Consider the following 24067-nt stretch of genomic DNA (forward strand, 5'->3'; position numbering starts at 1 on the left):
CCACGCCCACTTAACTATATAAATTTATTGTTGCCATTATTGTTGTTCACCTGTTCATCCGTCTTCGGTAGGTCTGTCTGTGCAACCAATAACTTGAGCAAAAATTGATGAAACTTTATGTTCCTTAATGGGGTTATTGGTATTGCATAAGTGTGGTATCGAACCAAGCCATCAAAATACTTTGGTCTCGCCTCCTTATAAGTTTAATGTGTATGTCTCACAAACCACTAAAGCTGTTACAACTTTATAATTTGCTGAGAAGAACGATTTCTAACTTTTCTTTAAACACTGTAAAAATGTGAAAATAGGCGAAATCGGACTTGTAAGTTGAGTGCCATTCTCATTTAGCTCAAGCAGCTCCCGACATCCGGTCTTACACCAGGTATCCTTTGGGTAGCTAAAAACATCCGTCCGTCCAAGAAATGCGATAGACCGGCCAAGGACTGAGGCGAGTAGGTCCCTGTGGCATTTACTCCACTCCATAAAAAGGAGCGTAAATTCGTTGTGGGATTCGTGGTTGGAGAGAACGTCTAGCCACAATCTGTTTCAAACTGAATATCTTTAACATATAGCTGATATGCGCCAATGCCGGAAGAGAAGGGCGATGTGACCAAAGATGTTTTGCCCAAAATCGTGCTTAGATACTGGGCAAAGAAGGTATTGGCACAACGGTCGGTGAATGCAGCCTCCAAGATAAAACATCCCCAAATGGGTTGAGGCTGTTTGACTTCGCCGTGGCTCGAAATATTGTTATCTGTAGTACTAGATTCAATCAAAAGAAAATTCATCAAGCTACCTGGATATCTCCGAATCGAAAAGCCATCAACCAGATCGATAATGTTGTGATAGACGGAATACACGTCTCCAGTTTTTAGATGTACGTACACTCCGAGGTCGTAGCATTGACTCGGACCACTATCTTGTTGCAACTAAGATACACAACCGCCTCTGTGAAGGATGAAACCGCACATCAACAAACACAAGGAAAAAGCTGAACGATTTCCTACTCGACTTTCGCTCCTGCTCTCTGCGATCACTCATCAGCAACTCGGTATAAGGGAACGGTGGGACGGCATTCCAAGAGAGACCTAAACCAGTGAATGTGAAGAGCTTAACAAGCTGGCCGACAGCCATAGTGTTCGAAAACTGAGAACTTCTGTAAGCATTATTTTAAAAAGAAAATACGTATTATCTTCGACTTAGCCTTTTATAGATTTTAAGAGATTTTGAACTAACGGCATAAAATGTACTCGTATTATTGCTTCCAATCAAATAAATCAACGTGTTAAACGACTTCACAAAATTGCAACTCATCGCGCAGTCAGTATAACCGGCCGGCTGAGCAGTGGGTGAAAACAAATGAAACATAAAGCGAACATATATTCATACACATATAAATGTATATATCTACTCTGCAATATTTTGAGCTGTATATTAGTCCCACTTACTTTACACACACACATATACATATATATGCTTGCACGCTTATCCATACCAAAGTAAAAACAAATGTTCTGGTTGCTGATAAACAATGGCACGCTCTTGATTTCATTGTCAGCGCTCACTAGACTTGATTAATTCTATGCGATATTTTAGTAGCAATTTTGTCTTCCAAGCGAGCACATATTCTTTGTTTTTGGTTTTCCTTGCGTATTTTGTTTATTGATATCTTTTGTTGGATATTGTAAAATTGAATTAATTGGAATTGTAACGCATACGCCATGGTCTTCTGGACGTTAGTGATCGGTGCGATCATAATCGCTTGGCTCTACAAACTAAATAAGGATTATGTGGTGCTGACATTATTTACCAAGCGAGTGAAAACAGTTGATGGTACGCCCTTGGAGAATTCAGTGGCGCTGTGCAAGGGACGCACAATATTTGGCAATGCCTTCGATTTCTCTGTATCCCCTGATAACAGTAAGTTTGTGTGTTTATTTAATGTTTCGGAAATTGCTGTGTCATTAAGGAATGAGCACATTATGATTATACAAGCTGACTGCATTGTTAATCCGTTACGACTACCAATAGTTACTAAGTACCTGAGTTGTTATTGAACTTGAATGAAGATGAGTCGGCACTTTCAACTTTTTTCAACTAATTCGCAGACTTTATTACCTAAAAAATTCTCTTAATACTCGTATACGTATATAGTATAAATATACTTTTTGTGGATCATTTGCTTTTATTGTTCACATTTTAATATTGTATTGAATTTACAATTTATAGTAATTGTGGGTGTCTTTATCACTATTCAGTAATTGGTTCAAAGTTCATACAGTTGATGTACATATGTATATAAATATGTAACTTTTAATTGAATCATTACATTGTCATCGATGTTGGTTTTTATAACTTTACACGCTGATGACTGTAATTAAAATTGGCATTGTTTTGTATTCGAAAAAACAAATTTGAAAACTAAATAATCTAACATGTTGACAAAGCTTGAAATTAAAAACTGTTGTGTAAGCCTACATTCATTATTTGACGAAACCGTTAATGGCTTACAATGAAATTTGGTGCCTTATTCACTATGTTAAGATCAGCGAAAAGTCTGAGCTTTTTGCATCGACCTTGCTCCAATATACTCGAGATTTTTAAGCAAACACGGTTTGAAATAATGATAACAAATGAAATTTTTTATTCCCGTCAAAGTACAATCGAGGTTTTTATGTATGAAAATCGATTTCTTTTGCATGCTGAACACAATTTTTGCCGGTTTTCAAGCATAAATCGGCAGACTTTTGGTATAGACCATAGACTTGATGTAGTCCTACAGGAAATACTCTAACGGTGCCAAATCGCTCGACCAAGGCGGCCAATTGACTGATTGACTGAACCATTTCGTGAAATATCACTTGTTTTTCAATAAATCGATTGTGACATTCGCTGTGTGGCTTGTGGCGCCATCGTATTGCAACCGCATATAGTTCATGTCCATATCATCCAAATCGGGCCAAAAATATTCGATTGCCATTAAGCGCTAGCGATTCCCATTCACAGTAACGTGCCAGTCTTGATCATCACAGACAGTACAGAAGTACGACCCAGTGACGCCGCTGGCTCATAAACCGCATCAAACCGTAATTTTTTCGAGATGCAATAGTGACTCATGGAGTACGTGTGGATTGCTGCCTGACCAATAATTTTGCTTATTGTTGAAGCCACTCATCGCTGAATCCGGATCATTTTCAAGTTGTTGCCAGCCCAATTCGCGAAGAAGACGATTCTGGTGGTCAAGCGAGCAAGATCTTGTAAATTCGTCACAATGACATTTTTTTGCAATAGACCGATTCATATTTGTAAAACCAATTATTCTAAGAGGTCAAGGAATACCTCTAATAAATTTCTTTAAAACATCATAATTTGTGCTCAAGTTATCACACACAGACGAACGGACTGATAGACAGACAGTCACGCGGCTCTGGTCATCTTCATAATTTGTATATATGCATAGAACTCATTATATGTTTTAAATTTCCCGACAGTGTTCGACTTCTCCCGCAAACTTGCTGCCGAAATGAAACGTAGTTATGTACTATATGGATTATTCACACCTTTTTACAACATTATTACCGCTGAGGATGCTGAACTAGTGATGAACGATCAAAACAATCTAACCACTAAGGGTATTATTTATAATTTTTTGGAGCCATTCCTAAATAGAGGACTGCTGACGTCATCGGGTACAGTATTTATTTGAGTATATGTTATTTGGGCTAAATGCTATGATAATTTCACTAATATCTTAGGTAAAAAATGGCACTCTCGTAGAAAAATGCTGACTCCTGCCTTCCATTTTAATATACTTGGACAATTTGAAGAAATTTTTAAGTGAGTTTTTGTTAGTGTGAATATATTTAATCTAAATAAATATATGTTTATATATATATGTCTATACATTTGTTTCAGAGAAGAGAGTAAAAAATTTGTGGAGAGTTTAGAAGCCGGCGATTTAAGCTCTGTAACTTTAAACGAAATCATACCAAAGTTTACACTGAACGCCATTTGTGGTAAGCTTTAAAAACAACATACATTTTTTCAAATATTTTTTGGTGATAAATTTGAATGCCAGAAATTACTCAAAAGATACTTATTCTGTAATTTAAAGAACATACTCCAAATTAACCTCCAATGATTTTAATAATAGTTATGCTTTTCAATAAGCATACCTTGAAAGCTCCTGGAACTTGTTGTAGATTCATATTTTTAGAGTTTTGTATATCGAAACGTAGCTTAAAGTTCATCTTAAAAGGATCATTTCTGATTTAGGCTTTATTGAGTGGAATGTGTAAATTTTTTACAATGCCTTACCTCGCTTTACAGAGACCGCATTGGGTGTCAAATTGGATGAGCAAATGAATGCCGATCAATATCGCGCCAGCTTCAAAATGATCGAGGAAGTGTTTTTGATGCGTATCCGTAATCCATTTTATATCCTCGATTCCGTATACAAAGTATTTTTAGCGCCTAAAGTTGCGAAACACATTTCAATTGTGCATAATTTCTCCAGTGAGATTATTGACAAGCGACGTCAAGTATTCGCGGAAGAGCCGGAGCATAGTGAAGACAAGGCGGATGACAACCAAAGGTAAGTGGGTTTGAAACAAAATTTCACAAATTGCTAATAAAATAGCAACTATTTTATATTTGCATTAGCTTCTATACGAAAAAAACGCCACGCCATGTTGGACACACTCTTGCGCGCCGAACGCGATGGACTCATTGATCATGTGGGCATATGCGAAGAAGTGGACACATTTATGTTTGAAGGATTCGACACCACATCGATGGCGCTCTTATTTTCACTTATGAACCTTTCACTATACCCAGAAATGCAAGAACGCTGTTATCAAGAAATACTTGAACATGTTGAAGGTTCGTACGCCCCCTTTGCTTAGTTGTGTCTTTGCAATATGACATTATGTTTATTTATTATTCGCCAACAGATGATTTGAGCCAATTGGACATTCAGCAGCTGGCCAAACTGAAGTATCTGGAGTGTTTCATTAAGGAGACCCTACGTCTATACCCCTCAGTGCCGGTTATAGGGCGTGAGGTTACGAATGAAACCCGCCTTGCCAATAACCTAATATTGCCGAAAGGTTCTCAAATAATCATACATATAATAGATATACATCGAAATGCTAAGTACTTTGAGAATCCTGATAAATTCGATCCGGAACGCTTCACGCCTGAGGCGTCAGCCGGTCGACATCCTTTCGCGTACGTGCCATTCAGCGCAGGACAAAGAAATTGTATCGGTATGTATTGCAGGCTGCACTTTTCTTCCAATATGTATGTACGTTAAATTATAAATCTTTTGGTAGGACAAAAATTCGCTATGCTCGAGCTCAAGACGGTTTTGGTTAACATCATGAAGAAATTTAAAATTTTACCTCTAATGAAGGATCAAGATATAAAGCTCCAATCCGGCATGGTTATAAGGACACCAAATATCATTAAAGTGAAATTGGAAAAAAGAGTTTGAAGAGTGAAGAAAGAGAGTTTTTAAATAGTCAAGCGACATCAGTGAATTTAGAAAAAATCAAACTTTATTTTATAAAATGTACAGTATTGTTTTTTGAAAATTTGTGTGAGTTTGACAGCTGTCAACTGATCAGCTGTCTGATAATCAATGCAACTCAGTGTTCATGTTTTCTGTTTTATATGTAAATATGTTTGTGTTTAATTTATTGTGGTTATTTCTTTATTTAAGTTTGCTCTGGAATTTGTTATACTTATACATATATCATTGTTTAAGAATTATATAATTTTTTAATGATGTTGAGACATGAATTTAATTAATATACTAATTTTAAAATATTCTTAATAAAATGTATGATTTTGAGCCAGATTTGAAATTAAATCTAAACATTTTCACGATTCCACTTTGAGCACACTTGATATCCAATCCAATATACTAATTTTACAGTTGTAAAAACTGCAATCGCCGGAACTTCTGCCGATCTTCTCTGCTTCTATATATTGTACACTTTGTGGCGTCGTTTGGTCAACGGAGCTGCTAGGACTAGATAAGCATTAAATTCAGTATTTTCTTATTATTATCTGTCTTAGTATTTAGCCAATGATAGTTATATAAAAACCGTAAGTTAAATACCTCAGCAAAATATGCACAATCTGTTCGAAGACACCATGAAGTCGTTGAAAACTCAGCGAGCTCGCTTCACATATCGCTTTAAGTACGCATTCAGTGCCGCTATAGCCGTAGCTTTAATAAAAAAAATAATATAAAATAAAATAAATAATAGATTTTTATATTACATATGGATCAGGTTTTAGAAATATGTTAGAGAAACTCTTATCAACCGAGCAATCAGATTTTTTAATTACGCCTTAAAAATCGCTGACCCAAAACCGGTTTCAGACTCATTGTCAATGAGGTAAAGTTGTTCAGAATGATCACAATTATGGTTCGTCGTTCCATCTTCTTCGATACTTATCGCTTACCCGGATGGCTCCAAAGGCTTTGCGATAAACACTTCCCTCGAGTACTCCAAATGAACTGAGATGTTCGTCATCGTCCACAAGAGACTTCTAGAGTTTAATTTTGGCTTTTCGAGATAAGGATCTTTTCAATTGCCTACCCATCCAAAAGTAGCACCAAGCTGTCTGATAATCAATTCAACTGAGTCACGAGTCATTCTGATCGCCTTGATCTACAGAGTTAGTTTTTTTTGTGAGACTTATGTTGGAATTTTGGTATGTAGCCTGCTGCTACTTTGTGTTACCCCCGTTCACCAATTGACCAACCTCTTTGACTTATTTATCTCGGCTGGAAAAGGTTGAGCTGACGGCTCAGTGTACGAAGTCAGTGTCAACTGCGCACTAAAATTGCATTGTCTTTTTAGGTTTAATAGTGCCACTGCGGTACAGATTAGCAACGCGTATTACTTATTTCAACATAATATTGAAGAAGCGCAAGGGGGGACCACACTGTCTAAAAACTCGTCTGGTATAAAATGGCTCGGAGAGGTCCTTCCCGAATTTGACCAAACCTATGGTTATGTTCAATTTTATTCTGCGTAGCCAGTTTTCGTAAGCAATCATCTGCTTAGAGTGCCACCGCCTATTAGCAGCATCAAGACATCCCTCCCTGATTACGTCGACGACAAAAAACCGAACAAACTACATACGCAACTAGCTTCAGTCATGTACTGAAGGCTTTGCATTGGAGCCGTTACAACCTTCGCCCACTCAATTCCAGTGAATAACGCATTTGGATACAAACCACCACCTATTGCAGGCGAAGAGCGGTTAACAGGTTAAACTTCAACACCGTCAGAGCCGACATTGACATACCAAACATACCTGCTCTTTTCATGGACAATAAATCCCACTCATCTAAAAATCCTCTGTATGTTTCGACTTCGTCGATGCAGCACTTTTCCTGGGATTCCCATCACCCCATTCCCTCAGTTTTTGAAATATCGATAATTGCTTAAAGTAGCATTACAAGCTCCAAAGATATTATGCAGATCGGACTACTATAGCATATAGCTGCCATATAAACTGACCCATAAAAATCGATCCTTATATGGAAAACTTTTTATTTGACGAAATATCATCACAAAATTTGGCACAGAGGCACGGTCCAAAGCAAGGCAACACCACAATCTCCGATGAATTTATTGAGATCGGCGCCATTTTTTACCACTTTATAGTACATTTATGACACGAAATGACCCTTCTGTGTGTTATAGCTTCGGTGTAACCGAAGTTTACTTTTTTTCTTGTTTTTATAAAATTTTTATAAAGTTACCTATCAAGTCGTTCAGCAATACACGAATACAAATTCCAACGCAGCTTCGATGATCGCGATTCCCAGCCATAATGATCATGATTACCATGATGTGTAGCATTGAATTCACTTTTATACTCCGGATAAAATGGATTCTCACGATAAGTAGTAGCGTTATAGGGCAGAAAAAATTGTGCCTTCAGGGTATAACCGACGGTAAGAGATTCATACTCCAGATCGGCTGGTACGCCAATGCCGGCAATAAACTAAATATATAAAATTTCATTAAAAAAGTGTAATATATACTAAAATTAATAATATTTGCTGCTCGTTAATGTCATTAAAAGGTGTGTGCTCATTACTTACAAGCAAACGCGTAGGCGCTTGTCGCGGATATATCAGCCACCGCTTACTCCTGAGTAATTTAGTGCTGTCAATCAGCATATTATTACTGTTGTTGAGTGCGACAAACACAAAAACCCAAAAGCTTAGAGAACAACCAACCATTGTAAAGAATTAAAGGCAACTGAAGCCACAGCTAAGCCAATCACAAATGTAGATTCTATGCAGCATTTCTTTCTGTACACATTTTATGCATAAACATACATAAATTTATGCTGAAATGGGGTGCAACATCACGCAGCCAAGGTGAGAATGCTAATTGCATGGAAATGACTTCACACCTGCGCACTAAACGACGCTTTTACTGCATTACTCACTGCTGGGCCAACACTTAAATTTAACGCTGCCTAAGTAAATGTTGATTAAAAAGCGTTAGGTTGTTGTTTTTTTTTTTTTTTTGTTTTTGTTACATTCATGCCACCATTTATTTTCGCGAGCATTCAAACTACTAGATTTTCACATACAGTATGCCCTGACGAGATGAAAACAGAAAAAAAGCTAGCTAAACAGCCGGTGAGTTTTTGAGCGCATGCGCAACTGCACACTTACATTGCAGACATTCTAGACATAGTGAGGAAAACATGCGTTATCTATTAATCATTAAAAAATATAGTACACTTAAGATTTGTTCACGCTCGAAAGGAAAAAAACATTGACCGATTACACATAAACGTTGTTGCACTAGCAGTTGCAAACCTTTACATCTGTGTGTGTGTGTAATTAACTACAATTTAATAGTTGCGCTGCAAGATGCGCCGTTTGGCCTGATCCTCCTCTGTTTTCAAACTGCTCTTTTTCACATGCAATTGCCAGGCGTCGCTCAATTGAAAGATGTCGACCAGCGTCTTGAAGGACACGCTCTTCTTCGGGTTATATTGACGATGATGTGCTTGGTTGTGACTGCGCTGTTGTGCATATGCTTGCTCATGCTGTTGTTGCAAGGCATCCGCTTCACTAACAAGGCTCTCTTGCTCATACTCTTCTTCTTGTACACACATATAGGTGGCAGAGTCGGCTTCCGTTACACGGTCTTCGTCGCTTAAAGTCTCTGCTGTTACAGTTTTCATAGCCTCTGTTTGTCCGTCGTCTTGTTGGTCATCATCTTGTGCTTGTTGCAATATCTGTTCTTCATGCCGTTGCAATTGTTGTTGTGTTTGCGTTTCGTCTTCCATAATAACTAAGCTGCTTAATATTTGTATTTCCGAATTTTTTGTTGATTTTATTTAAAAAAAAAGTGTAGGTTTAAACAACACAAATAATAATTGAGTTCATGAAAAGCAATTTTTTCAAATATAAAAAAAAATTGTTCGAGTTCAACGGTGAAAAGTATAAATAATACAACAAAAAGATTACGTGCTTGTTTGTGTGTATTCCCAATGGAAAATTGCGTTCAATCAAATTCTGAGTTTTGAAATTAAAATTTTTCGATTCAAATTTTTCATTAGAAACTTGCTTCAGGTAATGATTTGCTATTGTAATTGTTTCCAATTGAAGTAATATTGAGTATTGTATTACTATACCCTTAACAAAGTTTGCCACTCAAGTTGTAATAATTGATCAACAACCAAGCTTATTGTGTTGAAAGTAAGGATTTATTTTTATTAAGCTCATCATGACGATAATTGTGAGCGCATATTGCAATAAATATTAATGAGTTGCACTATATACCCATTTATGCGTACTTTCAAATATTTATACATATGTATTGGTAAATGGTTGTACAGCTGAATATTTATCATATTATAATTAAACTAATTTCAATAATTAAATTTGCAATTTTTGCCCAAAAATCGGAAGATATTTTGAATTGTAGCAAATTACAGTTATAAACTTATAAAATGTATATTTATTTATAATTGCGCATAGTTCACACATTACACTTACAAGTTTACTGAACTAAATACAAGTTGAGATTAATTGCAATACCATTTTCGTCATTACTTTTACTGTTCACATATAGATTTATCAGCCAAATTCAATATGATTTTAATTTATATGCACATAGAAACATATAAAAGCAAAATACTTGTATCGTGCCATTAATTGGGCTTTCCAGATACAATACTATTATATACTTCACGGTTAATAGTTGATTAAATTGCTTAGATTAGCGGCGGCATAATGGGCATTATATGACTAATTAATAATCTAAAACACAAAAAGTTGCCATTGTATGAATCTTTTGAACTTAAACTAAGTAAAAATAAGAAAAAATTACATGAAAGCTCTTAAAGATGTTGTGACGCTGTCAGTTGACATTTGAAAATTAAATTGAAAGAAAAATGTAATAAAAAAATGTAAACAATGCAATATGACGTTACTTCAAGTATTAATATGCGACAATACTGCACTTTTAACTTAAATCGAAAATATATATAAATGAGAAAACTTTATATATTTGTATAAGACCAAGTCGCAGTGCTGCGTTTTAAACAATTTCGTGCTCTTAATTCAACTCAGTCTATTTCCATTGTTGCTATTTACTGGAAGTGGTATTCATTATGTTTGTTTATATTTCGTTTTCCATTGCGTTTAAGCTTTATTATTTTTCATCCTTATGAAACTCATCCATACAAAGTTTGCAACTCCACGAACCCTCGGGCGGGGTTATTAATGGTGGTGACAAACAATACATATGATAGCCGCGATCACAATCGTCACAGAATAACAATTGATCATCATTGTCCGAAGTGCCACATATGGAACAATATTTGCATTCGATACATTGCCAGCGATAACGTTTCACCGAGATAATCATATTTGGCGTAAACTGTAGACAAGAGGGATGACCGGAACGTCCGCAATCCGAACATGACACTAATTCTTCGGGTAAATTTGTCTTTTTGTTCTCACGCTGATCACCCAAACAGAAATCGCAATAAGTTGATGGTGTGGCTACCTCGCGATCAGTGCGCAATTTATTTTTAAGATCTTTCTTTACGGCACCACCAGTTGCAATAACTGGCGCAGCAACACTTGCAGCCGCTGTCACAGGTGGTGTAACAGTTGGTGTGGCAGCGACGCTTGTAACACTAACAGCACTTGTACTGGGTAGCACAGGCGCAACAACATCAGTAGTGACAGCAGCGGTAGTAGCCACTACATTCGGTTCGCTTATGGTTTTATCGAAAGTTGTTCCCGCACTCGGTGCAGCAGTAGTTAGCATTACAATTGCCGATTGCGAAGTTTCATCATTGGTACCGATCGGCGAAGCTGAGTTCGAGTTGCTAATCTCCATGCTAGAAGCTACAGCACTAGCTGCTGCCGCCACAGCAGCAGCCGCGGCAGCTGCTGCCGCTGCGCTATTTGCATTGTTGTTGTTGGCATTATTGGCGCCACCACGTCGACGACCACCACCTTCACCATCTGCGTTATTGCGCCGACGACTGCCTATATAAGGAAATGTAAATATAAGCATTTGAAGTTTGTTCATCTTAAATTAATTTAACATACCGCCACCTTTACGGCCACGTTTTGGCGTGCCATCAGCAGTTGCTGTGCTTTTGCGAGCAGATCGTGAGCCGCGCTTACGTTTACCACGGCTGCTATACGCTATATCATCGTAGTCATTGTCTGATTCAAAATCTTCCTCGAAATCATCGACATGGTGATAGTGCGACATATCAATGTCCTCATGGAACCAATCCTTTTCTGGATTGGCATGCGAATCTTTGCTGTCATTATCACCTGAAGCACTCATAGAATTACCATCTGCTGCGACGATTGCTAACAAGTATACAAGTGATAACATAAATACAAAAACAATAAATATAATATTACTTAGATAAGTAGAAATTAAAGCGATTATTTACAAAACAAATACAGCAAGCACTTTTATTGGCAAGTTTCATTGATTCAGCTTTTTGCCATTGCAATGGGCTCAATATAACAACGCATTTCAAAAGTTATAAATATACCATAAATATGCCTACCTGCACTTTCTGTTTGATAATGATCGCGCCCAGAGGCATTGCCAGTGGATTGATGGTAGTGTGGTTCACGATACTGGTAGGCCCGGTAACTATGGTGATGATTAAGCAAATACTGACGTTTCGGTTTGCGCCAACGTGCTGATGGATAGGTGTATATTTGGCCGTCCCGAAAACCAGGCATACGTTGACGTTGTTTCATGAATAAAGCACAATGTGTCTGCGCAACACCAGTTTGCGGATCCAAAAATGGCATACGTAGACGACGTTCGATACACAATCGTGTATTGAAATTTTCACTATTTTCCAATATTTCCTTGTACGCTGAGTCATTTAGAAAATTCTGTATTTTCTCAAAGTTGTTGAGATTTACAACTTCAATTTCGGAAGCCATTATCCCTTTACTCTGCTTTTGAATTAATTCTCGACAAAGTTGAATGGACTACTTTTACGTATATTTGTATGCGTGTGAATCTGTGTGTTTGCACAAAACAGTCTGGCAGATATCGAAGGTTGTTTTATACCACCTTCGAAGTGTGTAATATTTCGAAACGATACCAGTAATTTGGTTTCGTTTTTTTAACTCTTTTAGTTACAATATACAAAAAGAACAATGTTTTTTTTATTAAAAATACATTTTTCACTTTTCACAAATGTATACCTTAAATAAAAGCAAAAACTTCAGGTGCGTCTCTAACAAAGCGAGTACACAAAGAAAACACAAAAACAAGATGCCATATGTTTGACAGAAATATAAAATATTTTGCGTGATTTTTGAGTTTCTTCATTTGATTTTTGGTGAGTGAGCGCCCAAAAGTATATGCACACAAAATATCCATACAATAAATATAAAATAAATCTAAAAAACTTTGTGGTCTGTTTAGTAAAAATATTGCACAAATAAAAACAAATACAGGAGAAAGGTTACATTTTCAAACATAAAACAGCTAATGTGGCAACTCTTGAAGCCAGTGTGTCATTCAATTTTTGATTTGGGCGTGGAAAAGGAACAAAAACAATTTTGTTTTCTAGTGAGATTTATATTTTCGTTAATAACTTTATTGTAGCATATTTAATTGGATTCTTTATTTTTAAGTTTGTGATATATAACCATCATGGGCGCCAGTAATCGCACAACACGCATAGCAGTTGGAATTTCGGCTATATCATTTATATTGTTTCTAATTGCATTCGTCACACCCTACTGGCTTATTACAGATGGTCGTATTGACAATCCTCGCTTTACAAATCTTGGACTATGGGAAGTGTGTTTCCGAAATTTCCAGGATATACACCGATTCTACGATACCGTCTTTACTGGATGCATGTGGGTATTCGAGGAAGAATATTACATTATACACGATTTTCTTCTACCAAGTTTCTATGTTGCTGTGCAAGTTTTTGCAACACTCTGCTTTGTGTTGTGTCTCATCGCTTTGCCGTTGACATTATCATTTTTGCGTACCTCTCGTGATGACGACCGTTATGTGTTCTTATTGTTAACTATTGGATCCTTCCAAGTACTAGCTTCGATATTCGGCTTTATCGCAGTTGTAATATTCGGTGCGAAAGGAGATTCCCGTGATTGGATGCCAGGATGGCAAAACAATGATATGGGTTGGTCATTTGCTTTAGCTGTGGTTGGTGGCGTCATGTTATTACCAGCCGGTGTATTATATATAGTGGAAGCACGTCGTGAACGTTATCGTCATTTAAATGAAATTAGTAATCGTGATATAAGTGAATATGGCGGTCCCACAGATGAGTTTTACCAACAACAGGCGCAACAATATTTTGCACCGGAACCAACTAGACCAAGGCGTCCACCACCCGGTCAGAGTACATCTGCCGCTGCTGCTGCAGCAGCTGCTGCACTACCCAAAGCAGGCGGAATACAAACCGACATCTGAAAAATATTTCAGTAAACTATAAAAACAGAAAATTTAAATTACGAACATGAATCTCGAAAATCCGTCCATTTTTTAGTGAGTTCAGCAAAATGGCCAATAATCATTCCATGTTACGTTTAGTTTTTAGTCAATTAGTATTTCTACTCCAGTACAAGTATCTACAAAGTTTATGTAATGTCTAAAAAATGTTTTTTAAACATCATACGTCCGTTTCGAATAAATATGTACATGAATATACATATCTTTTAATTTAAAAATCTAAGAAAATATATACATATATTGATTACACGATAAACTTTTGTCTTTTATACATTGTTATATTCGTAAATTATGTCTTTTATACATACATATATAATTTTTACAGAACTTTAATAAAGATTTTTACATACAAATTTATATATACAGTTATAGTTTTAATTCAATTAATTGAATAATACGAAATATTTGTATAGTTGACATTGCGCTTTTGTTCCACACTTGTACATTATTGGTTTCTGGGGTTTCGCAAAAGTTTGTTCGAGACTTATTATATTATCCTTAATCCTTAAGAATTACATGTAGAAAATAGTATCAAGCATTGAGAGAAAACATTTGAATTGCACGAAAGCCGTTGACATTTTAAGCTATCGCATTTTACTTAATACTTTTATAAGATGTAAACGACTAGAGAACACACAAAATTGTCTCAATCTTCCTTTAGGCTATATGGCCGGAGCCATTTCTGTCGCTTGGCGGTTTCGCTATTGTCTCAGATTTCAACCAATTCGCATTTTGTTGTTCGCTAGACGTTGACGTCTTCTCAACTATAACGAACAATTCCCGCTTGTTTGTTTCTAGTTGTGCTCTCAGATAGGCTAGTAAGTCAGTCTCGCCCCCAATGCATTCGGGCTCCCGCAATTTAGAGTCTAAATTGTAGTACTTGCCATCGATACGACGTACAGCTATCCAGTGACGTTTTTGCAATGGCAATGTGACGAATGCGAATTTGTAGTCCGAAGGCACGTTAAGAATGAAACCGACAATTGCATTCAAATCAATGCAGGACGGGTCTCTACACATGTGTAAATATAATGAAATAATGTCGTAAGCAAATAATTATGGTTAATTACTATTTTTCATTTACTTGCGTTTGTCAAACCAAACTGCTTCGCAGTTCCGTAATTGTAGTGCCGTCATAATAACATTAATGTCATAATTGCCTAAACCCAACGGCGAACGATGTGGATTGATCCAAACATTTGGACTTAGGTCGTTGCATATTTGATCCAATTGTTCTTTAGTGTAGGACTGTTCACCTATATTAGATGTTTCTAATATAAAATGTTGGAATAACAGAGAATATATTACCTTGAAAAAGATTATTGAGCGTATGAAGCGCGCATAGCTGACGCGTCTGTCTTTCGTGGTAAATATTTGTTGGCATTATCGGGCACTCACTGGCTACTTTATGATACTTAGCTGTCAATATCTCATTGATTAGTTTGCATTTATTTACAGTGCGTAAGTTTTTTGTGAACTTTGTTGTTCCCGTCGCCTTTATTTATATTTTTATTTATTTTCTTAATTGTATTGCACTTAAAAAGTCATTCATGATTTTTGTATAACTAATTGTGACTTACATACTATTAAAAAGAGGAAGCATGCGTTATTGTGAAACGAAAATTACAACAGTGATGGAAAACGCGTCGCGCGGAACAATTATTAATTAAAGCTGTTTTGAAAAATATTTATTTTATTGTGTATAAATTATTTTTTCATAACTGTTTTACCTACTCTTCATACTCACATTCACTACATTTTTCTTAAGCTTATGAAATATTAATCTTACATCTTATTTGGCTGTTTGCACAAAAATCCCTCAGTTCATTGCAGAAATCCATTAAAAATATTTTATGTCAATCGTTAAAGTCTGACAGCACTCGTCGCACTGGTCGAAGCTGTCATGTGATTATATTTTTCACCTGACTGACATTTTTCTTCGCGAATTTCTTCAACTTCAATTCGACGACGGCTGAAAATTTGTAAGTTTTCCTTGTGGAAAATTGTACGAGGTTCAAGAAGAAAAGTCACCGTATACCCTTCAGTGTAACATAAACAAATAAATCAGCAAAAATGAAAATTTGTGGTCCAAAATTGTCGCTCTGCGGTTTGATCATCTCCGTTTGGGGAATCATACAATTGGTGAGTAACCAGCACTTTGTGTAATATTAGTTATTGGCGATTTCCTCTACAATAGATAAGCCATACAAGATAAAAATGTGAAAATTAATGTAAAATATGTGACTACGTAATAGTTTAGCAAATTTGCATGTGCAGTTTGCATTATTTTCTTGAACTCCAAATAATTTGCAAAATTTTGTTTTCTTTGTTTCAGGTGTTGATGGGTGTTTTCTTCTTTATACACAGTGTTGCGCTAATTGAAGATTTGCCTATCAGTGAAGAATACACATCTGTAGAAGAATTCTATACTGCAGCCAATGCTGCGTATAACCAGGTATAGTGAAATAATTAATTGGACATACACGTACTTTCATTACTCGTGATATGTGTTCATGACCTTGATCACGCTACCATCACAGTCAAAACATTTTAGAATCTTTATTTAGCCTAATTTTTACTTACATTTTTAAATTTCGTTTACCTTCCACTAAATTTTAATTTTGTTTTTTAGAATGCCTACAATTGCTGGATTGCTGCCTGCATCTATGTGCTGACTCTATTGTTGTCCGCCCAACAATTCTATGTCAACAGCAGAGCAACTGCCAATTAATTTAAGAGACCGAGTAACATAAAACCTAACAAACCCAAAAAATCTACAACCACTTATTTAGTTCGTTGACGTATTATGTTCTAAATTTCGCCACCGTCATCTTATATTGTTGAAGTTGTAGCTAGCAGCCATCTCTAAATAAAAAAACGCAGCTCAGGTTGTGTCAAGCATTGCGTAGACATTAAGTGGGAGCAAATATGGAGTACTGCAACACAGTGTGTCACCTCAAGTTCATCAGCGTCGTCGTTATTGTTGATTTTTTTTTTAATTTTACTAAGCGGTGTCTGCAGTTATCATTGCAAGAATATAGTTTTACAAAACCATTGAGTAATTCTTTAACATTATTTGTGTACTTACATTTGATGTAAATAACGGAACATAATTTTGTTTTGTGGAAATTCCAGCAAACAAAATGTTCTTTGAATTCGAACCTTCAGCATGCTAAGTTTTTCGACAAGCATTAATAGACAATTTTCATCTTAAACTAAACACATTCCATAATCGTCCAAATCCTTTACGAAATTATTATTATTATTTCTTTCAAATTGATGTCTGCTATAATTCACTGTCTGGTATTGCTTCCACTTTGCTTTAGCAATGTGCGCAAAAGTATTCTTTTTATTTACTTGTATTCTGCGTTGAGTGTATTTCGCTGGACGTCACAATTTCACTTTACTTCAACACTTTGCACAAGCTTGCGCCACTTGTATAATAACTAAATATAAATATGCTACAATTTGCAAATTTCTTTTGACTGCTATTTGGATAAATGCACATCTTTTTACTTGGAAGAAAGCGTTTATAGTTCTACTTGTCTGCAATATCTTGCAAAATTCATCTACAAGCTACTTTCCGTAACTGTTTATAGTCTCCTCGATGTGTGTGTGTTTGCGTGTACACTGTACAGTAACGTGACGTTAAGTATTGCAATTTCTGCGTAAAAATTTGTGCATTTTTCTGTATTTTTCACATATTTGTTTTCTTGTAAATTTAAATAGTAACTTGTAAATTAAGTAAAAAATATAGAACTATATAGTAAATACTTGAAAAAGATTGATACATACTTACATACATATATAATCCGTATAAGGAGCACACCGCAAAAGCTGGTGAAAGTGTTGTATATCTTGAAAAGTTAAACTTCTATAAACAAAGTGTATATTGAATAAATATTATTTACATAATAAATAAAACTTAGAAAAAAACAAAAAAAGTTTCTAATGTGTGTTGTTACTGGTGGGCGTGTTTTTTTTTTCATTTTTAAAAGTTGTGGTTTTTTCAAATCTAAAATAAAACCGGGGTGAGCATCGGGTTTCATAACAACTGTCAATTCGGCAGCATTCTATTAAAAATGAGAATTATTTTATGCAACTACCACAACAACAAAGCAGTGTAGTTGCCTAAATGGTGCTCGCAGAAAGAGCATAAAAAGGAAAGGTGGGCCAATTGCTCCATCTACCGCCAGCCAGTAACCCCGGCGGGCCTGATGATGTTCGCAGCAAGGGGATGAGCGCTGCTAGCCTAAAGTGGTATCTGGATCGTCAGGCGAGGTAGCGAAAAGGAGCGTCTTCGACTATCCACACCCAAATAATACCACAGAAGCCTTCCAGCTCTAAATTTCAAAGGCTGAGGGTTCGCAGCGCACAGGTGGCCGGAGGCGTATGCGTATGTACATACATATGTGGATAATCTTATGACAAAACTGAGGAACTATTACGCTTATATGCAGTCAGATATAAAGACTGACAGATATAATAATTTACGAGTTAAATAATAAATTAAAAAATAAATAAAAAAATCGTTAAGTTTTAAATTTACGAGTTCTTAGTTCCATATTTAATAAAACAACAGCGCAATTGGATTTTGAACATATTTTATTTTAGACGCTTTTCGTTTATGATATTTTATATATATTATAATAGATGTTATTAACTTTAGAAATATTTATATTTAAGCAGGTATTTTTGCATACTTAATTCGATAAATTTTTCGCAGTTTTTACAATAAGTTAATAGTATATTTTATATATGCATTGTAGCTATATAATATACATACATATGTATGCCTGTCGAGACGTTTACTAGCGCTTTTATACATATTTATTGACTATAATTAATAATTTATATTTTTTAATATTTTTTTCCATAAATGTTTGTTTGTGTAATGTTATACCAACACTTCTTTACAATTATTTACTACTTACAAATAAAAAAACTTACACTTTAACCCTTGCAAACTGTTTTTAAGGTTATGTATGCATGTAGTAAACGCTCATATACATAAACGTACGTAAGTGCATGTTTGTATGCTTATATACATAAATAAATGAAACTAATGCTTTTCGTGCGCTAATTACAATAAGTACGTTAATGAAAATTATAAATATACATATGTTTATACAACTAAAAATTCAAAAGAAACGCACTTTCATATGCAATATTTTTTGCTTTTCAATAATTGTACAAAAATACTTAGCAATTTCAACTAATCTGCATAAATATGTATATATGTATGTATAAATATTTTATTTATATAATATTTAATTTTTCATTTTATTTTAAGTTTTTTTTATTTTTAATTTTGTATTTTTTGTTTTATCCAAATTTTTTTATTTTAATTTAATATTTTAGAATATTTTTTAAATTTCACTTACATTTTTTTAATTTAAACTTTTATAATTTAATTTTTTATAATTTAATTTTAACTTTTTTTCATAATTTTTTTTACTATTTTCTTGGTGTTATCAGTTTTTTTGTATGTAACTAGTTGTCTATGTATTATATAACTTTAGTTTTGCGAATAAATATGCTTAGAATTTAGCAATTGGTTGCTTATATAAATATTTTGATTAGAAGTTTGTTGGGCCTCCAAAGAAATTCAAGCAAATTGTATATACAACTGTGCTTATTTTAGTTATTTTTTATGCATAAAGTTTTATTTTTGTTTAGATACTTCACTTTTGCTTACATATTTATTAAAAAATTCTTTTTTTTTTACCAGCTGGTGTACATTTTTCATATTTTCCTAGTAAATTATTTCCAATGATATGTTAATAGGAAATTAAGGCGAAAAGTTATATAAAATAAATAAGGATTAACAGGGACTATAACTTTTTTACAATAATTAAGCTCATTGGTGTTTAAAATTTATAAAAAGAAAAAAAAATGCAATCAGAGTTAAAATAAAAATTGAAAAAACAATTAAAATTTAAATACATAGACATTCACTTTGGAAAAATCTAATTTACATAAAAATATGCTAAGAAACTCTGCATAAAAAAAATAATTTCATTTAGCATTTTTGGAAAAAAAACAAATTAAATAAAAATTTCTTTAAAACTAAAAAAAAAAAAAAAAAAATTAAAATAAATAAATAAATTTGATAATTAAAAAATAAAAGAATATTAATTAAATCAATTTTAATTTTCTTAAATTATTTATTAATTATTATTTTTTAATTTATTTAAATAAAAATAAATACATTATAAATTAAATACAAAAAAAATAGTTTTAAAATTTTAAATTAAAAATTATTTTTTTTTTAATTAATTATTTAATTGTTATTTTTTTAATTTATTTAATTAAAAATAATGAATTTATTTTCTTTTATTTTTTAATTATTAAATTTATTTATTTATACTATTATTTATTTATTTATTTTTTTTAACAATTTTTATTTAATTTTTTTTTATTAAAATTAAATTAAAAAAAATTACAAAAAAAATTAATTAAATAAATAATTAAAAAAACATTAATTCATAAATAATTTAAGACAATTAATTTAATTAATTTGTTTAATTTAATTATTTATTTATTTCAATAAATTAAATCATTTAAACAAATATAAAAAATAATTCAATAAATAATAAAAAAATTAATTAATAAATAATTTAAGAAAATGAAAAAAAGTAATTAAAATTAAAAAAATTTATATAGAAAATAAATAAAATTAATTTGAACAAATTAGTTTTTTTTTCAATATTCTCGTATGCACAGTTTATCTACTTTTTTGATTTCACCCCTGCAATGTTGAAGCTAAATATTGTTGAATTTAAATTTTTGTAGGTTATGGCGTTATTTTTTCTGCTCATGTACTATATATAAATGTAAAGCTTTAATATTGTATATAGTATATATTTTTGACTTCAATACAATTGTCCGCTCTAGCAAGCTATTTATGTACCTCGCATCCAAAAATCAAAAAGATTTCTTCAAAAGTGAAATTTGTATGTAAATTGTTTTGAATTGTTCCGTTAATTTCATTAATATCAATTGGATTCCTGTTTAGGTTTGCTTTGTTGTTTGTTAAATGTTAAATACTTATGTATGTATGTATATGTATAAATCTGTATGCGACTTCAATTCTAAGAATCTGCAAAAATTTCCAAAGGCCCGTTTTCTCCGCTTTTATCCTCGTACTTCGTACCGCTTAATAAATTTATGTTTTGTTTTTGTTGTTTGTTAATTTACTCAGCACATTTGGTTAAGTTTATTCGCTCCTGATTGCGGCTCGAGCTTCGAGAAGATTTTCGATTGAGCGGTTCCAAATATGCCGCTGGAGTCCAACCCTCTGCATTGGCTTCTGTGGGAATGAGAAAGGCGTTGAAGAAAAAAATAGTGAAAAATTAGATTTTATAAAAATTGTTTAATATTTATAGTAAATGCATGCTAAATTTAGTTTGTAATAAAATAGTTTAATATATTGCTTAAATATCTCACAATTTAAAATTAAAAAGTAATTATGTTTATTACACAAATATTATTAATATTTCACTGGCATCATATATCGAGCAAGTACGAATTAACAAGCTAAATGCAGTTTTTAATAAAATATTGTAATATATTTATTAAATATCTCACATTTTATAAAAAAAATATATTTGTATTAAAATTTCTTTTTAAATTTTTACTAATATCTGGCATCACCCCTGTTAAAGCAAGTGGCTAACTATCACTAAAAATCATAATCTTTAGCAGCATTATCAAGCAATAAATACGCCACATGTGCTATAAACACATCATCATTCTATCATATCAGGTTTTTCCTAATTATTAACCACACATTAATGTTTATTAGGGTGCAATTAAAAGTTAGGCAAGAGAAGACCGATATTTTCTTAAACAAGCTTTTAATATATATTATTGAAATTGCAGCAAACAATTTACTAGAAAACAAGAATTGTTGTCAAAATGTTGCTAAACATATATTTGTTGCTAGCAACATTGTTGCGCAACATTTACATAAAAATGCACCTATCTAAATTAAATCGTTTTGGCAACAAATAATTAATTATGTTAAAAAATTCTTCGGCAACATTGCTTAGCAACATTTCACGTTGAGATTTACAAATAGCGCCAATTTTAGACATTACTTGAATCACACACATGTTGCTAGTCACGGTTGGGAAATATGGAGTAAAGTTGTGACAGAAATGCTTCAAGAATTCGATGCCATATGCAGATGATGTTGCTCTGTATGGTTAAAGTAACATTTCTGGATACCGTTTACGAGTTAACACAAGAGTACCTCAATGTGGTACTTAGCTGTGCGGAAGAAAGCAGCCTGGCTGCCAATCCAAATAAACCTGAACTGGTTTTATTTACCAAGGTGTATAAAGCCACAGATGTACCTCTTCCTCCATTAGGAGGCTCTCGACTTATAATTTTGAAAAGCTGACTCTACCATGATAGAAATATAGATAACCAACATGAAAGCCCAATGTTGACGAAAGAATTGGTTACCTTATTATTGTTATAAAGGAGCTATTGGGAAGCGGTGGGATTGCTGAGAGATATGTGGCTATTGCGGAGCCACTGGAAAAGAGGTGCAGTGAGTTTTTTTTACGATTAGATTGAAGCTTAAGGAACAGGTTGGAAGGGTAATCTTCTGTCTTTAGCATTCAATCAACTCATGTTTCAGACTGCCAGACCGCTGTTTAGCCTTTCAAGCAGTTAACCGCTTCAATACATTTTTGACAGGCTCTATGCGTTTTGTCGATATGCTACGGTCTTTTTGATCCATACCTAGGAGTTCTGGGCATCACAACGGACAAGTGTCTCATGCAGTCCAAGTGGATTTGTGGCTTCACGAGAAATTAGCCTATTAACTAACCTAACCTAAAGATGTTGCGCAACATTTATGAGAGTAATTTGTATCTGGCAACATTTTTGTACCAATATTGTTGCTCGAAATGTTTTTAATATACATATTTCCAAAGCTACTTTTGCAACATTTGGGCATGAAAACAAATATATAATATGAAATAGAAGAACCTATCTTTAGTTAAGCTTACAAGTAACAGTTACGACTCAAAATTGATTTAACAACATTACTGTGGGGCAAATGCACAACTATTATTACAAATATATCACAACTACTTCCGCATAGGACGTTTTTAAGGGATCATTCGATTGAACAGAATAAAAAATTCTAGGTTTTTATACAAAATTACAACTCAAAACCTGTTGCTGGAATTAGAGGTCCTCGGAATATTTGCATACACATGATCAAAATTGACCCGAACTGTGCTTTTAAACTGCGTCCAAAAACTGAATGGACAAAGAAAAACCGTTTTTTAAGTTGGTACAACGTTTTTATGTTCGTTCGAAGTTTGCTCGGAAAACATAAAAGACTTTCTTTGGTGCTTTGGTTTGCTCTCCTTTTGTCAATAAGTGTTGGCTTGGCCAGCTGTTTCTTTACGAAGCGAAAACTTTGTTGGGCGATTTTTACTACAGTTCGCTTGGAATTTTGTGCTTAGGGCTACGGAATCGTTGAAAATGTTAGAGAAGAACTCATGGGAATTTCAGGAGCGTATTTTGGAAGTTATTTTGAACTTTTTTTGACAATCCGGTTCAAATTTGATCAGGTGGTATGTGAAAATGCAGAAGAATTAACGGCAGTTTCAGGAGCATGTTTTGAAGACTATTTTGAAAATCTTTTCGTCAATCCGGTTCAAATTTGATCAGAAATGAAAATGTTCCAGAAGAGTTTAGAAACATGTTTTGAAGGCTATTTTGAAAATTTTCGTCAATCCGGTTCAAATTTGATCAGATGCTACGTATATATGAACATATTTTCTTAGTATATATTTAAATATAAAATATCAATATATACATATAATACTATTAAAAAAGCGTAGAAGCACCAACACCACAACAAATATACATATATATACTGATATATCTATAATATTAACTATTCATACTTTCCATAAAACAGGTGCTTTGTTACAACATATTTACATATATGTATACTAAGCATTTACAAATTTACATAATTTATATATTGCATT

At 33.7% G+C, this 24067-nt stretch overlaps 8 protein-coding genes across 19 annotated transcripts in view; 3 read left to right on the plus strand and 5 right to left on the minus strand.

Moving 5' to 3' along the window:
• Positions 1-1586: 1586 nt before the first annotated feature.
• LOC125777727 (cytochrome P450 4p1-like) lies at positions 1587-5860 on the plus strand. The gene is given in 9 exon segments (XM_049453062.1): positions 1587-1920; positions 3492-3689; positions 3756-3837; positions 3916-4016; positions 4330-4594; positions 4663-4672; positions 4674-4881; positions 4953-5267; positions 5334-5860. Coding segments are annotated over 9 exon segments (1539 nt in total). The 5' UTR covers positions 1587-1721; the 3' UTR covers positions 5495-5860.
• On the minus strand, positions 5685-8490 carry LOC105229194 (uncharacterized). Its single transcript, XM_049453064.1, has 4 exons — positions 8132-8490; positions 7787-8031; positions 6125-6235; positions 5685-6034 (listed from the first exon to the last, which is right to left on the minus strand). Exons 1-4 carry the CDS (start codon positions 8270-8272, stop codon positions 5884-5886), a joined length of 648 nt encoding a protein of 215 aa, XP_049309021.1. The 5' UTR covers positions 8273-8490; the 3' UTR covers positions 5685-5883.
• Positions 8491-8578: 88 nt separating this feature from the next.
• Positions 8579-9503, minus strand: LOC105229175 (uncharacterized). The gene has a single exon (XM_011209289.4). The coding sequence runs from the start codon at positions 9337-9339 to the stop codon at positions 8899-8901; it is 441 nt and encodes a 146-aa protein (XP_011207591.2). The 5' UTR covers positions 9340-9503; the 3' UTR covers positions 8579-8898.
• A 249-nt stretch (positions 9504-9752) lies between these two features.
• On the minus strand, positions 9753-12827 carry LOC105229176 (zinc finger protein ubi-d4 B). The gene is made up of 4 exons (XM_019991378.3): positions 12758-12827; positions 12100-12681; positions 11621-11893; positions 9753-11557 (listed from the first exon to the last, which is right to left on the minus strand). The coding sequence occupies exons 2-4, from the start codon at positions 12488-12490 to the stop codon at positions 10710-10712; spliced, it is 1512 nt and encodes a 503-aa protein (XP_019846937.2). The 5' UTR covers positions 12491-12681; positions 12758-12827; the 3' UTR covers positions 9753-10709.
• Positions 12828-13003: 176 nt separating this feature from the next.
• LOC105229178 (uncharacterized) lies at positions 13004-14402 on the plus strand. Its single transcript, XM_011209293.4, has 2 exons — positions 13004-13127; positions 13193-14402. Exon 2 carries the CDS (start codon positions 13212-13214, stop codon positions 14004-14006), a length of 795 nt encoding a protein of 264 aa, XP_011207595.2. The 5' UTR covers positions 13004-13127; positions 13193-13211; the 3' UTR covers positions 14007-14402.
• Positions 14303-15633, minus strand: LOC105229177 (josephin-like protein). Its single transcript, XM_011209292.4, has 3 exons — positions 15354-15633; positions 15130-15301; positions 14303-15057 (listed from the first exon to the last, which is right to left on the minus strand). The coding sequence occupies exons 1-3, from the start codon at positions 15427-15429 to the stop codon at positions 14703-14705; spliced, it is 603 nt and encodes a 200-aa protein (XP_011207594.1). The 5' UTR covers positions 15430-15633; the 3' UTR covers positions 14303-14702.
• Positions 15634-15923: 290 nt separating this feature from the next.
• Positions 15924-17103, plus strand: LOC105229180 (ribonuclease kappa-B). Its single transcript, XM_011209295.4, has 3 exons — positions 15924-16187; positions 16381-16500; positions 16678-17103. Exons 1-3 carry the CDS (start codon positions 16119-16121, stop codon positions 16774-16776), a joined length of 288 nt encoding a protein of 95 aa, XP_011207597.1. The 5' UTR covers positions 15924-16118; the 3' UTR covers positions 16777-17103.
• Positions 17104-21191: 4088 nt separating this feature from the next.
• Positions 21192-24067, minus strand: part of LOC105229179 (guanine nucleotide exchange factor DBS) — a 166443-nt gene continuing 163567 nt past the window's right edge. For all 12 annotated transcript variants that reach the window (XR_007422425.1, XR_007422424.1, XM_049453840.1 and 9 more), the window contains one exon: positions 21192-21357. Coding sequence is in view for 10 of the 12 variants with exons in the window: in XM_049453840.1 (XP_049309797.1) it covers positions 21242-21357 (116 nt within the window). In the remaining 2 variants the exon portion in view is untranslated. The remainder of the gene's footprint in view (positions 21358-24067) is intronic.

The sequence above is a fragment of the Bactrocera dorsalis genome, chromosome 3, assembly GCF_023373825.1.
Source record: "Bactrocera dorsalis isolate Fly_Bdor chromosome 3, ASM2337382v1, whole genome shotgun sequence".
NCBI lineage: Eukaryota > Metazoa > Arthropoda > Insecta > Diptera > Tephritidae > Bactrocera > Bactrocera dorsalis.